The sequence below is a fragment of the Psammomys obesus genome, unplaced genomic scaffold (assembly GCF_907164565.1).
Source record: "Psammomys obesus unplaced genomic scaffold, mPsaObe1.curated_primary_1811, whole genome shotgun sequence".
Taxonomy (NCBI): domain Eukaryota; kingdom Metazoa; phylum Chordata; class Mammalia; order Rodentia; family Muridae; genus Psammomys; species Psammomys obesus.
In genome coordinates, this window is record NW_026589772.1 from 131150 (window position 1) to 148516 (window position 17367).

The 17367-nt window shown below is 37.1% G+C and overlaps 1 protein-coding gene across 1 annotated transcript; it reads right to left on the reverse strand.

Moving 5' to 3' along the window:
- Positions 1-8415: 8415 nt before the first annotated feature.
- Positions 8416-9350, reverse strand: LOC129675405 (olfactory receptor 4C6-like). The gene is given in 2 exon segments (XM_055605435.1): positions 8416-9191; positions 9194-9350. Coding segments are annotated over 2 exon segments (933 nt in total).
- Between the last annotated feature and the right edge of the window lie 8017 nt (positions 9351-17367).

Here is a 17367-nt window from a genome sequence, read left to right on the forward strand (position 1 = left end):
TTTGTTTCAAATTGATTGATTTCAGCCCTGAGTTTGATTATTTCCAGCCGTCTGCTCTTCTTGGGTGTATCTGCTTCTTTTTTTCCTAGGGTTTTCAGTTGGGCCATTAAGGTGCTTGTATGTGCTTGTATGTGATGTTACAAATTTCTTCTTGAAGGCACTTAGTGCTATAAATTTTCCTCTGAGCACTGCTTTTAATGTGTCCCATAAATTTGTGTATGTTGTGCCTTCATTTTCATTGAATTCTAGGCAGTCTTTAATTTCTTTCTTTATTTCTTCCTTAACCCAGCTGTCATTGAGTAGCAAGTTGTTCAGTTTCCACGTGCGTGTAGGCTTTTTGTTATTTCTGTTGTTGTTGAGGTCCAACTTTAGTCCATGGTGGTCAGATAGAATACAAGGGATCATTTCAATATTTTTGTATCTGTTGAGGCTTGCTTTATGACCAACTATATGGTCTATTTTGGAGAAGGTTCCATGCGATGCTGAAAAGAAAGTATACTCTTTTGAGTTTAGATGAAAAGATCTGTAGTGTCCGGAGCCGTGACTCAAGTGGCCTGCTTTGATATTTAAATCTCAGTGGAGAGATGGCTTTTAGCAGGCCTTTACTAATGGCAGAGAAAAACTTGCAAGTCCATCTCCTTTTGTTTTTCACAGCAGGTGGGATAGCTTGTGAGGGTCATACCTCTTCCTCAGGCTGCTTTTGCAAATTAACCTATTGTTCTGAGATGTTTTACTGGCTAAAAGTAACTCCTGACAATAAAATAGGTCAGAGGCTTGGAGGCAGAGGAGGAGGCAGAGATTTGAGACTTGCTGCTGGCATTGCTTGCTGTAACAGCCTGCCTTTTGCTGTGGCTGTCGAGTCTGGACCTTTAAAAAGTTTCCTGTGTGCTGTGTGTTTATTTTATTAATATTAATTCTCACTCCCTACTCAAGAACCGTTCGACTCTGGTGGCTGGCTTTGGCAGATTGTCGCCCAGACGTAGGACTTAACTTACAGGGATTAAGTGAAGGACACCGCAGTGTTTGGCAAGCTCGCATTAAATAGAAACGGTACGGTGAGTAAATCCCAGATTAAAAATGGGACAAGGCATTAGCCAAGTTTTTCTTTATGGAACTTAATTAAAGGTAGTCTGTATAAGCAGCAGAAAACTGAGAAAGCTAAGCTTTCAGGCTCAGAGAGAAGGAGGTTAGAAAGATGGCAGGATTCAAGAGAAAATGATATTATACCATCAGTCTCTCCAGAGGAGTTGTAGTACCCTTCTGATGACAATAATTTCTTGCCAAAAGGAGACTTTGAGGAAGACTTATATCCAAATGAGTTTGCAGAGTTGGAGGAAAAACCAGAGCAGTACTATTCTGAGAGATACCCTCCAATTCAGGCTATGCATGTTAAAAAGTGTAAACTTAGGCAAAAAGAAATTAAAAGATTGTAGTGGGGCTTGGAGGAAATAAACAGAAAAATTGGAGCATTAACTACTAGGGAAAATGAGGCTCAATCTCCCACTCCAACTCCATCATTGGTGGAAGGCTTAGGCCCTCCTCCTGAGAATGATACAGTTTCAATGGCCCAGAAGTCAAGGGGACCTTTCCCTTTATCCACTGTACGAAAATCTGTATCTGCTTTACAAGCTTCTTTACAAGAAGCCAGGCAGAATGGAGAAGAAGTATCTGAGTTTTATAGTTTCCCAGTTTTGGAGCAAACTGATGGACATGGTAATATGGTGAAAGTCCATGCTCCTATATCTTTTAAACAGATAAGAGAATTAAAATCTGCATGCTCCCAATATGGACCTACAGCACCTTTCAACCTGGCTTTGCTGGAATCCATGTTTACTGAGGTTCTCTGCCCAGAGGACTAGAAACAGTTAGCAAGAGTATGCTTATCAGGAGGAGATAATTTATTATGGAAGTCAAAATTTGCAGAGCATTGTCAAGCTACAGCTAAATTTAATCGAGCTCAGGAAATTCCTATAATTTTTGACATGCTTGCTGGAAAAGAAATCTACAGGAAAATAGGACAGCAATTGGATATTATTCCTCTTGCTCCTCAAGATTGTAAAACATTTGCTTTTAGCGTGCTATCAGTAAATTTTAAAGAACCTATGAAGAGGTATCATTGGCTTGTATTACCACAAGGTATGGCAAACAGTACAACTTTATGTCAAAAATTTGTGGCTCAAGCTGTTTTTAAAACTAGAGAGGCATATTTTTCTGTGTATATTATTCATTATATGGATAACATTTTACTGGCTCATAAAAATGAAGGGATTTTATTAAGTGCCTTCGCACACTTACAACAAGCCTTAAAGAATCTAGGTTTAGTAATTGCACCAGAAAAGGTGCAGACAGAGCCACTCTATTTGTATTTGGGACATAAATTATATCCTCAGACTATTATGCCTCAAAAAATTCAATTAAGAAAAGACAACCTAAAAACTTTAAATGATTTTCAAATGTTGTTAGGTGATATTAATTGGCTAAGACTCCATTTAAAATTAACAACAAGAAAACTAAAACCACTTTTTGACATTTTAAAAGGAGAGGTTAATCCTTTGTCAAAAAGGGAACTTACCAAAGAAGCTCATGATGCTTTGCAAAAGATAGAATTAGCTATTGAAAAGCAGCATGTTCAATATATTGATTATTCAAAAGAATGGGGTGCATATATTTTGCCTACTGTTCATACTCCAACAAAAAAAGAGAACTTCAGACCTATCTCTCTAATGAACATTGATGCAAAAATACTCAATAAAATACTTGCAAACTGAATCCAAGAACACATCAAAGTTATCATCATCCAAGACCAAGTAGACTTCATCCCAGCCATGCAAGGGTGGTTCAACATACAAAAATCCATCAATGTAATCCAACACATAAACAAACTGAAGGAGAAAAACCACATGATCATCTCCTTAGATGCTGAAAAAGCATTTGACAAAGTCCAACACCCATTCATGTTTTAAGTCTTGGAGAGATCAGGAATACAAGGCACATACCTAAAGATAGTAAAGGCAATATACAGCAAGCCTATAGCCAACATCAAACTCAATGGAGAGAAACTTAAATCAATCCCACTGAAATCAGGGACAAGACAGGGCTGCCCACTCTCTCCATACCTCTGCAACACAGTACTTGAAATTCTAGCCAGAGCAATAAGACAACTAAAGAAGATCAAGGGGATACAAATAGGAAAGGAAGAGGTCAAAGTGTCACTATTCACAGATGATATGACAGTATATATGAGCGACCCCAAAAATTCAACCAGAGAACTCCTCCAGCTGATAAACACCTTCAGCAAAATGGCAAGATACAAAATCAACTCAAAAAAATCAGAAGCCCTCCTCTATAACAAAGACAAAAGGGCTGAGAAAGAAATTAGGGAAACAACACCCTTCACAATAGCCACTAATAACATAAAGTACCTTGGGTTGACACTAACCAAGCAAGTGAAAGACCTGTTTGAGAAAAACTTCAAGTCTCTGAAGAAAGAAATTGAAGAAGATATCAGAAGATGGAAAGATCTCCTGTGTTCATGGATTGGTAGGATTAACATTGTCAAAATGGCCATCCTCCAAAAGCAATCTACAGATTCAGTGCAATTCCCATCAAAATACCAGCTCAATTCTTTACAAACCTTGAAAAAAAAAAGATTCTCAGCTTCATATGGAGAAACAAAAAACCCAGAATCTCCAAAACAATCTTGTACAACAACAGATCATCTGGAGGTATCTCCATCCCCGATCTCAAGCTGTACTACAGAGCAATAGTAATAAAAACTGCATGGTATTGGCATAAAATCAGAAAGGAGGATCAATGGAACCACATAGAAGACCCAGAAATAAACCCACATAGCTATGAATTCTCGATTTTTGACAAAGAAGCCAAAACCATTCAATGGAAAAAAGACAGCATCTTCAACAAATGGTGCTGGTCCAACTAGATGTATACATGCAGGAAAATGAAAATAGATCCATATTTATCACCTGTCACAAAACTAAAGTCCAAGTGGATTAAAAACCTCTACATAAAACCAGATACTCTAAATCTGTTAGAAGAAAAATTGGGGAACAGCGTAGAACTCATTGGCACAGGAGACAACTTCCTGAAGAGAACACCAACAGCACAGGCTCTAAGAGCAACAATCAATAAATGGGACCTCATGAAACTGAAAAGCTTCTGTAAAGCAAAGGACACTATCATCAAAACAAAATGACTGCCTACAGATTGGGAAAGAATCTTCACAAACCCTTTATCTGTCAGAGGGCTAATATCCAGTATGTATAAAGAACTAAAGAAGCTGAAAAGCAGCAAACCAAGTAATCCAATTAAAAAATGGGGAACATTGTCCTTTTCTCCTGATGAGGTCTGATAGACTAAAATCAGAAAGGAGAGGAGAATCTTCCCTATCAGTGAACTTGGGGAGGGGCATGCATGCAGAAAGGGGAGGGAGGGTTTGATCTGGAGGGGAGGAGGGTGGAGCTTATGGGGGATACAAAATGAATAAAGTGTAATTAATAAAAAATAAAAAAGTTAAAAAATAATAAATGGTTCATGAAAAAAATGGGGAACAGAGCTAAACAGAGAATTCTCGACAGAGGAATATCGAATGGCAGAGAAACACTTAAAGAAATGCTCAACCTCATTAGCCATCAGGGAAATGCAAATCAAAACAACACTGAGATTTCACCTTACACCCATCAGAATGGCCAAGATTAAAAACTCAAGTGACAACACATGCTGGAGAGGTTTTGGAGAAAGGGGAACCCTCCTCCACTGCTGGTTGGAATGTAAACTGGTACAACCACTCTGGAAATCTATCTTGTGCTTTCTCAGACAATTAGGAATAGTGCTACCTCAAGACCCAGCTATACCACTGCTAGGTATATACCCAAACTTTGCTCAAGTGCACAAAAGGGATAGTTGCTCAACCATGTTTATAGCAGCTTTATTTGTAATAGCCAGAACCTGGAAGCAACCCAGATGTCCATCAATGGAGAAATGGATACAGAAATTGTGGTATTTTTACACAATGGAATACTACTCAGCAATCAAAAACGAGGAAATCATGGAATTTGCAGGCAAATAGTGGGATCTAGAAAAGATCATTCTGAGTGAAATATCCCAGAAGCAGAAAGACAAACACAGTATATACTCGCTTATATAGACCTATACGATATGATAAACATAATGCAATCTATACACATAAAAAAAGATAATCAAGAGAGTGGACATGGGATAAGATGATCAATCCTCATTTAGAAAGACAGATAGGATGTGCATTGAACGTATGACAGGAGTCTACTGCAGAAGGCATCTGAAAGACTCTAGCAGTTTTTTCAAAGCAGATACAAAGACTCATAACCAAACCTTTGGCAGAGTACAGGGAGTCATGAAAGAAGGGTAGTTAGTATGATGGGGAAAGGATAGGAGATCCACAAGGACCAAATAAATATGGGCACAGGGTCTTTTCTGAGACTGACATTCAACCAAGGACCATGTATGGATATAACCTAGAACCTGTGCTTGGATGTAGCCCGTGGTAGCTCAGTAACCAATTGGTTTCCCATAGTAAGGGGAACAAGGACTATTTCTAACAGGAACTCAATGGCTGGCTCTTTGACCTCCCCACCCCCCAAGGGAGGAGCAGTCCTGTTAGGCCACAGAGGAGGACTTTGCAGCCAGTCCTGAAGATAAAACAGAATCAGATGAATGGGGAGGAGTTCCCCCCCATCAGGGGACTTGGATAGGGGCAGGGTGAAGATAAGGGAGGGAGGATGGGAGTGGAAGGAATGAGGGAGTGGGATACAGCTGGGATACAGAGTCAATAAAATGTAACTGATAAGAAAAAAATAAAATAAAATAAATAAATTGTTAATCCTCAAATAATTTTGTATAAAAAAAGAAACAAATAAATCTATTCAAAGAATTGATGAAACCAAGAGCTGATTTTTTGAGAAAATCAACAAGATAGACAAACCCTTATCCAAACTAACTAAAAGGCAGAGAGAAACTATCCAAATCAGCAAAATCAGAAAGGAAAAGGAGGTCATAACTACAGACACTAAGGAAATCCAAATAATCTTTAGGTCGTAGTACAAAAGCCTATATGCCACAAAATTTGAAAATCTAAAAGAAATGGACAATTTCGTGATAGATTTTCTTGATAGATTCCCTCTACCAAAATTAAGTCAATATCAGGTAGAAAAATTTAATAGCCCATCCCCCAAGAAAAAAAAAGTTAACTTAAATTGTTATACTATCCTGCCCTAAAATATGAACTTCAAACAATAACAAAACATTTTATCTGCTATTTTATATACGGTTCCTAGAAGGGCATATGAAACATTACCTATTCTTCAACTATCCTCATTGATGAATAACTGAAACTGAACAGTGTTTACTGAAGACATTTGATGTTCATTAGAGCTAAAATGCTAATTGAACAAATATGTTTTACACATGATTATAATAGTTTAAATGTTTCATTTTAATTCCATAACTGATCCTGCAATTATTTTTACAATAATATATGTTTGCTTTAAGGAAATGAAAATCTAAATTATGTAGAGCCTGAGGATTTCCATGTACCCTATCATGAGAGACAGTGTAAAATGCCAAACATTTGTGTCTATTATTATCATGTTAAAATTTTAGAGGAAATAAACAGTCTTTGTTTTTGTAAGCCTGAATCTTGAATATAAAAACAGCTACATTCTGCTACAACCCAACAATAATGTGTTTTGTACAGAGTATAACACTTCAGTATATGGTCATGATTCTGAAATATCTATAATCAACTATGAAGTGACCCTTCTGTTTTCTTCTCTAAATAAAAGCAAGTGGTCATTAAGACTTTGAGTACAGTGTTGATCTCTTTAGTAAAATAGCACTAATAATCTGCAGCTGTTTCCTAAAAAGATACTTGGCAGTATCTAAAAGCGGATATTTGGTTCTCTAAAGTATACATGTACTGAGACTTTCAGTGACCTTCTTGTTTATTTGCTAGCATATCTGTTTCTGTCTTTTAGACTTAAATTCCTTTGCCAGTGCTCACTAAACACGTCCTTGAAGCCAGGAATGTCTTCATTGATGGGTTCCAACATGTAGTAGCAGATGTGATCCATGTGGTTCTAAGGGGCTCAGCTGGGGAGAGTGAATGCTATAACATCCCAGACACTTATAAAGAATGTATTTGATCATGAATCTTAAAGATACAAGCTGGACACAGGAGTAGGGAATAAACAGTAGTGATGACTAGAAAAATCCATAAAAGACTTCATTTTTTTTTCAAGTAGGAATTCACTAGGAAGCTGAAGAAGCCATGGAAAGGCAGACAAGGAAAATCTCTAGATCATTACAGCAGAGAGGAGAGAAGATAATACATTACACTGAGAAAGTTCATACTGTTCAAATTGCACATCTCGCTGTGTGTGTGCATGCATACTTTCTTGTGAGGAAGGGTATGTATCATAAAATATCTTGGTGAAGTGTATTGGAACCTAGACAGTAGCCAAGAGTTATCTTTATGTCTTTTAAAAAAATTTTATTGTTTTGTTAATTACAGTTTATTCACTTTGTATCTGTGCTGTAGCCCCCTCCCTAGTCCCCTTTCAATCCCACTCTCCCACCCTTATCTCCTCTCATGCCCCTCTCCAAATCCACTGATAGCGGAGATCCTCCTCTCCTTCCCTCTGACCCTAGTCTATCAAGTCTCATCAGGACTGGCTGCAATGTCTTCTTCTGTGGCCTAGTATGGCTACTCTCCACTCAGGGTGAAGTGATCAAAGAGCAGACAACTGAGTTTATGTCAGAGACAATCTCTGTCTTATAAAATGAAAGAAGTCTCCTGGATCCCTTTTCCCTGGAGGTCTGAAATTAGTGAGGAGAGCAGATCTTTGTTGTTGTTGTTTTGCTTTTTGTTGTTTTCTTTTAAATATTTTTTCTTCACAATTTATTCATTATATATCCGGACTGAAGACCCCTTCTTCAACTCTCCCAGTCCCACGATCCATCCCTCTTCCCCTAATCCCCTTCCCCTAGTCCATTGAAAGGGCAAATTCTCCACTATTGCCATCTTCCCATAGCTTGTTAAGATTGCTTTGGTCCTCTTCCTCCGTGGCCTAGCATGGCTGCATTATCAGAGTGAGTGATCTGAAAGCAGTCAACTGAGAGTTCACGATAGAGGCAGCTCCTGCTCCCCTTAGTCAGAGATCACATGGAGACTGACATGCCAAAAGGTCCCATCTGAGCAGGGGATCTAGGTCCTCTCCATACATGGTCCTCCATCGGTTCATCAGTCTCTGCACTTCAGGACCCCCTTGGCTATCTTAGTTTTATTGGTCTCCTGTATTTTTGTTGTTGTTGTTGTTGTTGATGGTGGTGGTGGTTTTGTTTTTTAAAATATTTTTCCGTGTTTTAACAGTTCGTAGCACTCCTGGTCCCCTGTTTCATGTATGTGTTCTTTATAGCATTTTTTACCTCTGCGTTTTTCAAGGTGTAGATCAAGGGATTTAACATTGGTTTTAAAACAGTAAAGGACACAGCCATTGCTTTATCTATTGGAAATGTCACCACAGGCCTCATATATAAGAAAATACATGGCACAAAAAACAACACAACCACTGTGAAGTGTGAACTACATGCAGAGAGGGCTTTGCGTCTCCCTTCAGAGCTATAAGACTTGATGGAGCAGAGGATGACCATGTAGGAAGCAACAAGAACAAGGAAAATGGACACACACATTACCGCACTGTTTAGAATGACTAAGAGATCTAAGATATGTGTATACATGCAGGCCAGTTTCAGCAACGGAAGCAAGTCACACATAAAGTGGTCAATGATATTTGGACCACAGAATGGTATTTGATACATAAAGAGAAGCTGAATGGTTGCATGCATGGATCCCTCTACGCAAGCCCCTCCTACCATCAAGCAGCACACCTTAGGACTCATGATGGTCATGTAGTGCAGGGGCTTACAGATGGCCACATGGTGATCAAAGGCCATCACGATGAGAAGGATGATGCCCACACCACCGAAGAAATGCTCTGCAAATAGCTGTGTCATGCAGCCTTCAAATGAGGCAATAGTGTTCTCAAAAAGGGAGTCCACAGTCAACTTTGGAGCAACAGCAATGACAGAAGAGTAAGTGACATCCATGCATGACAAGGATAAAAGGAAGAAGCACATGATGATCTCAGACTTGGGCTTCTGGTTATAGTTACCATGAGGAGATTTCCACACACTGTGGCTATGTACATAATTAGAAACAAAGCATATAATAGTTGCTTCAACTCTGGATTTCTTGCAACCCCCAAAAGAATAAACTCAGTCACATTGTTTTGATTCATTTTGATTCACCATTTTTGTGAGTGACAGAACATATAAAACTCTGAACTAGAGAATCTGCAAAAGGAATATTACTTTTAATGAGTCATCATGTGTTGTTGAGTATTTTTTCTTTGCTCATACCTTCTTGACACATATTTTCTCCAATTATTTATACAAAAGCCAACAGCTAACAGTGAAAGTTTGATGATAATTTCAGTCATATCAAATTCACAGCAGTTTTTTTTCTTTTATTAATACAACTATTGCTTTATGTCCCAGTACTTGATTCTTGTACGCTTTGGACATTCTTCATTATTAAGTAGACACATATTCTTAGGACTACTACATAACTAAATTATGAGAAAACCTTGACCATTGGAGTATATCAGCAAACAGGTGTTTTATAACTGGGTTAGCACACTATTGGTTTGATCTTTGTCATTCTAACTTTAATACCTCTTGGTTCCTGTATCATTTATTTTTCACATAAAGAAAACACTATACCTATAAGACCTCTGTACATGTCAAAGGGCATGCTTTCTGAACACCTGAAGATAGAATGTTAAGCTTCACTTAGCATTCTACATGCACTTGGAAAATGTATAAGTCCGCATTTACTCATATATTTATTAAACATTTACAGTGTTCTAGTTGAAGAGCCTTGAGAAAAAAACAAACACTGAGGACTCTCCACTCATCAAAGACAACATTCTTTTCATCCAAACATTTACCTTATAAAACTGGACTACTAATATCATTACATATTTCCAATAATTGGTGGGTCTCTACTCTGTCTCATCAATTGAATTTCTCACAATGTTGTTGTTTTTTGTTTGTTTGTTTCTTTGTATTTTAGATGATAAAAAATGAGGATTAAAAAGTTGGCAAGACAAGGGATAGGACAGGAACTTTCTGCAGGGGACCTCTGAAAGACCCCACTCACCAGGTTATTGAAGGAGATACTGAGACTCATGGCCAAACTATGGGCAGAGTGCTGGAAACCTTACGGGAGAAGAGGGAGATATAATGTCCTTGAGGGGATAGAAACTCCATAAGGAGACCAACAGAGCCAAACACCCTAAGCCAAGGGATCCTGCAGAGACCAATACTCCAACCAAAGACCATATGTGAACAAGACACCCTGTTTAGAGAAAGCCCATAGGCTGCTCAGTTTCCAAGTGCATTCCCTAGTAAGGGGTACAGAGGCTGTCTCTGACATGAATTTAGTGGTTGGCTCTTTGATCACCTCCCCCTAGGGGATGCAGCCTCACCAGGCCACAGAGGAAGATGATGCAGCCAGTCCTTATGAGACCTAATAGACTAGGATCATATTAGAAGGGGATGAGGTCCTCCCCTATCAAGGAACTAGGGAAGGAGAGAAGGGGAGAAGGAAGAGGGTGGGTAAAACTGGGAGTATTTGAGGGAGGGTGCTACAGCTGGGACACAAAATGAATTTAAGTAAATAAATAAATAAATAGATAGATAGATAAATGAATAAATAAATAAATAAATAAATAGATGTGGCAAGACATGACACAGAATTCTTGTAGTAGATATTGAAGTCAAATCTGAATTCAGCATTTCTGCTTCTAAAACTAAAAGCAATTATAATCTATATTTTTCTCCTAGGTTAGTATCTAGAGTTCGATATGAATAACATTAATTAAATAATTTCATATGATAATGATTCTCTAAAATAAATTAATGCTTTCTATTCTTGCTTCAATCAACAATTCAGCATTAAATTTCAGTTACAGTCTTATCGTCAATATTCTAATTATATACATATAGGTATACATGTATGTGAATATACATTTTAATTCTAAATTTAGTATGTGAAGCCATCATTTAATTTACCAAGTAACAAACAATATTCTAAACAATATTTTTAAATAAATTAACCCTTAGCAACATTTTTTACTTCCAAGTGCCTATAGCTATAATGTGTCTGACACCATCACTTCCTATCCTCTAAGTCAGTGGGATGGTATAAACATTATAGGAAAAAAAAGGGTAATGTAAGGCCATTATCAACACAATAGAGTGTGGCCAGATGTTCTTTATAAATCGAAAAAATGCACTAGTACCAACTTCCCCAGTCACTAACACAGGGACTTCAAAATTCTTGTATATTATTAATAAAATAAATACATCTTTGGAAACAGAATAAATTAATTTTATCATTTCACCCTGTAGCTCCTGGTATATGATGAAGCACCAACTTTCTGCAGCTTAAAGTTACTGTTATAAACTAGAGGAAGGCTAGGACCTAAAGAAAGTCATGTACAGGATTTCTCCATTAATACATAAAACATTTCAGATCTGCAGGGCGTGGTGGTGTACATGTCTAATCCCAGCGTTGGAGAGGCAGACTAGTCAAATCTGTGTGAGGCCATCCTGGTCTACAAAGCGTGTTCAGGACAGCCAAGGCTACATAGATAAACACTATCTCAAAATAAAAACACCCCCAAACAAACAAACAAACAAAACACATTTCCGGTCTTACCTGCATCCAGGCTTAAAGCTTACAACTGAGATTTCCTAAAAGCAATCACTAAAAAATAAGATAGTTTAATACAATAGGAAACATGCACATGTAATAATATATACTAATTCCTTTTTCTTCAGATCTGGAATTCAGTCACAGTTATCTCTTCATTTCTAATAGACTTCTCAACTTAGTCTGGCAGTTAAACTGTGTTCAATAATAGTGAAATCAATCTCCTTTCTTTTCTTTTCTTTTCTTTTCTTTTCTTTTCTTTTCTTTTCTTTTGCCATCCTCCCAGGGCCCTGGTGCTGCCTAACTGCAGAAACACACACCACAACATGCATTTTTCCAATGGCCAATGTCCTGAAGCAGAGTGAACATTTTAGCTCTTGTAAGAGGCTACTTAATGACTACTGAATATTTAATCCTGCAGAAAGCACCTGAAGAATATATATTTTATGACGATTCATACAATTTTGTATGAGAAAATGAGGTAAATATAGAAGTGAGCCTGTCTGGAGAAATAGGTAGAACTAAGAGCAGTGGGAAGGGAGAAAGAATAGTAGATATGGGAGTATAATATGGTCAACTTGTATGATACCTTGTATGATGCTGTGTTTATGAAACCCAGTACTCTGGATCATAAAGAATAAAAGTATTAATTTTGTCTAAAAACTTTCTAAACACAAAACACAGTAAATTAACACAATGAAAATACTCAAAATAGAGATGAGATCTCTCTTAATTTTTAAATTAAAAATTGCAGCAAAATATCTGAACATACATGTTTCTGCAGAATTATATGTTTAGTAGTGCTTCTACTCTAAGAATTTCTATGTACCTTAACTATTCTAATTTCTAAAAAAATACAAGGCATGATGTTTTCAGAACATCAACCACCCATCACAGTCATTTTTATAATTGCAAGCTTCTCACCTTCTCATTGCTTCTTAGATTCTCTGACAATAACTCCCTCATCTTCTCTTCTTACCTCATTTCTTCCCCACTAATTTATTTATTATGACCATCCTAAGCACTTGTTAAATGCACCTGCATAGATCCCATATTAGTGACAGTTTAATTATCTTTTATTCTTTTAATGTTTGCTTTATCTTTTTAAGCTTATGTTTAAATATGATCAATTAAAAATAAAAAACAAAAAATAAATATGATAGATTTATTATTTTTCATCAAAGTTCATATCTTTGCCATAAATAAATTAATTCATTTGATAATATTAAATTGATCTGTGGCTACCCAGCAAGTCAGATGCTATTCTTACCTCCAGAAACGGAATTATCATTATCAAGGGTAGACCGTCAGTCCCATGGCGTCTTTCCCCAGAGTCTATTTACTATATTTCATCATCATTATTCAGATTTTAGACATGTGATAATAAAGTTCAAGAGTTGACTCATAGCTTGTTCTCTCAATTTAGTCTTCATATTCTTTAGGTATATGAATTTTTTGACAACTTCCAAAAGGAATTAAAAATTCTAACTATCAATTTCTGACATCTTCGGGCTTTTCATCATCAGACCAAAATTGCGTGCATACTAAAACTCAAAAGAGAATTACTGACACATCAAAATTATAATTGTGAGCCTATTGGGCAGATTATTGCGCAAACTTTAAACATTTTTCAGATCAACAAGAACATGTTTAATAATCAAGTAATTAAAAAAACTGCCTTTAATTTCATTTTGTTGTGATCTCTATGACCCACAAAAGCTGATTATCTTGAGAACTCCAGTAAGTAAAAGAAAAGCTTGTGCAGGTGATTCTTTTAAGTCTAGGTGAAAGTGATCAAAGGCACAACTCCACCAGCGATGTTCTCATGTGGACTTCTCTATGGAAGAGCTAGGAATCAGAATTGGAACAGGCAATCCTGTCACACAAAGAAGTTATCTTGATGTAAATAGCGTTTCTAATAATCTTACAGAGGACTGAAAACATATGCTCCAATTCTTCGTGGACTTAAAGAGGAAACAGCCCTAATATAGTCTTAAATTTCTTCTACTTAGAAAAAAATTATCCAAAATGCAGCCAACGGTCTTTATAATATCATTCATCAAACTGTGCATGTCATACAGCTGCATTTTGAGCTTATAACGTAAGTATCTTTCTAATTATGAACAGAAGACACATATTGTCCATTGGGTAAAGTATGTAGGGACAAAGAGGAAACAGTGACTATTGCAAATAGTACAAATTTCTAAGACATATGGGCTCTCATCATTTCAGTGGCATTCCTTAGTGGCCACATCTCCACTGACTGAGGATCTAATCATTTTAGCAGTAAATCCCCACCTACCCCTGCAGTGATTAGGGTTTTCCCAGTGGCAGAGCTACAATGGAATTGGGCCACCTGGTACTACCTGATACAACAAATCAAACAAAGAAATAATAAACATCTTAATATTACCTATTTAATTATTAGCTCTAACAGTAAGTTGTAACAACTGCCACACAGTGATGCTCCTGTTTGAAAATATACAAGGAAGGATGGGAACAAACACCCACCAACACAACCTTTGATCTAAAAATATTATCCTCCCTACAAGAAAAGCAGGTATTAAGATAGCCAAACTTTAGGCAGAATGCAGGGAATCTTATGAAAGAAAGACCTGGAGGGGCAGGAGCTCCACAAGGAGAGCAACAGAACCAAAAAACTTTGGGCACAGGGATCTTTTCTGAGACTGATACTCCAAACAAGGACCATGCATGGAGATAACCTAGAACCCCTGCACAGATGTAGCCCATGGCAGCTCAGTCTCCAATTGGGTTCCCTGGTAATGGGAAGAGGGACTGTCTCTGGAATGAACTCAGTGGTTGGCTCTTTGATCACCTCCCCCTGATTGGGGAGGAGCCTAACAGGCCACAGAGGAAAACAATGCAGCTAGTCCTGATAAGACCTGATAGATTGGGGTCAGATGAAAGGGGAGGAGGACCTCCCTTATCAGTGGACTTAGAGAGGGGAATGGGAGGAGATGAAGGATGGAGGGTAGCATTGAGAAGGAATGAGGAAGGGGCTACAGCTGGGATACAAAGTGAATAACGTGTAATTAATAAAAAAATAAAAAAGAGGGAACAAAGATTGAGGGAATGCCCAACTAACAATTGGACCAACCTGAGACCTACCTCAAGGTAGAGAACCAGACCCTGACACTATTAATGATGCTCTGCTTTGCTTGCAGACAAGAGCCTACTTGATTGTCCTCTGGGAGGTTCCAGCTGGCAGCAGACTGTAGAAACAGATGCTGGGACTTGTAACCAAGTATGGGGCAGAGCTCCATGGGCCCTATGAAAGTACTGGGGGAAAGATGAAAGGACCTGGAGGGGACAGGAACCGTACAAGAAGACCAACAGAGACAACTAACTCAGTCCAATGGGGACTTTCAAAGACTGAGACATCAATTAAAGAGCATGCATTGTCTGGACCTAGGGCCCTGCACATGTGTGGCCAATGGGTGGCTTGGTCTTCATGTGGACCATGTGGTGAGTGGAGGGGAGTCTGTTTCTAACATGGACTGTACTGCCTGTTTTGGCTCACTTCTTCCTGGAGAGCTGTCTGGCCTGTCTTAGGGTATTTGGATATGCTCAGTTCAGTCATGATGTGACTTTATGTGCTGGGGATGGTTGACATAGGGTGTGGGGGGGGAGGCAGAGAGAAAGGAGGAGGAAGCAGAGGGAGGTGTTGCCCTTGGGAATTAAAGTAAATAAAATGAAATAAAAAATTAAAAAAATAAAAATGAAATAAAACCTTAGGTTATAATAAAAAAATCTGCATTCACTAGTATTGTCTGATAATATTGATATGTGTACATGCTTATATATGTATACATTTGTATACATACATAGTAATACACTGAATCATTCATAAGGAAAAGTTTAGTATTAGAAATACCCAAGCAACAACAACAGAGGTAATATATGACTTTTAAGAAGCCTGGGACAGTAGAACAAGTGAAAATATACAGAAAGAAAAATTTCCTTATTTAATTTTGAACTGCTATTAACTCTGAGTTCTGCATGTTTTTATACTAAAATAAAAATAGAATGAAGGAAGCACACTACAAACCTAAAGCAAATATTATAACAGGGAGAATATGCTTGATAATTATGCTGATCTACTTAAAATTCTTTGTGGTACTTTAATCATGTTGCTGATTACTTTATTTTAAATATTTAAATATTACTTTAAATATTTGTGCAATATTTAATGTTGTGTTTTTTTCTGATATATTCTACTTACCCTTGGAGGTTCTGCCATATCCTTTTATTAGAATGATTCCATGGTTTCTGCTTCATGGTCCTGCTTTGTATTCCTGTGTTGTGTTCTTTCTGTCTATATCCTGTAACATGAAATAAATCCTTCTCTCTCCACCTCAAAAAAGAAAAAGAGAATAAAAGAAAACAAGGGAAAAAGAACACTGCTTATCTTGGCAACATATCAAGAACCACATATCAGCATTTTCTTTCACTGATTCTGATAATCTCTTATCATTTCTGACAACTACTGAAATTGTGTCAAAACTTACAAAGTTTTAAAATGTTTCTTACTCAAGAAAATTGGGCACTAAATTATTTCTATCTTCAGAAAAGTAACTGTTCTAAAATGTTTCAAATTTAGAAATATTTGTAGTAGTAGTTATTTTTCTAGCTTTAATACTGGGAAGTACCAATAACCTACATTTGCAGTGGTCTTGCTTGATTACTAAGCATTATAATAGTGACTCATTAGAATATTGAACTAGAAATCGGCCTGAAGGAGCAGTGTTCTTTCTTATCTATCTATCTAGGCATGGGTAAGATCAGTGTTCCAGACTCTATATCATCCCCACAACTGAGGATAATTTTTAGATGTTTTGTTTTTTTAATAATCCTGCCTCTGAAATTTCACATATTGCTACTGCTTATGTTTAGATATTATTTGTATTTATGTGTTAAATATAAAATAACTGATTTTTTTTCAAATATTATCATGCCAATTTTTAAGAGATATCTTATCTATTATATTTATATTCGGTCATTTGCTGTGTTGTACTTAGATTGAAGATCAAAAGATTGCTTATCAATTCCTTTATGTCATGGATGATATTTACTGTTCATAGTACTGGGTTTAAGAAACACAGTTTGAGCTGGTCATAGTGGTACATACCTTTAATCCCAGAACTAGGGAGGCAGAGGCAGCTCTGTCTCTGTGAGTTTGAGGTCAGCCGTGTCTACAAAGAAAGTTGCAGGACAGCCAGGACTATTACACAGAAAAGCTATGTCTCACAAAATACAAACAGACAAACAAACAAAAACATGGTTTTATATAAGCATATGATATACTTTGAACATATCCTACTTCCAAATCCTTTGTTCTTTCTTTCTCCCCACTGCTCTTAATTCCATCCAGTTCTTTAAATAAGTTTGCTTTTACTTTCATTTTCTCATATTTGGTCTTATGATGCTGTATAAAGTCTAGATTTCCCCATGAGTGAATGCATGTTTAGCTTTGACTGATTTAATAAGCTAAACATAATAAATCTAGAGTTCATGCA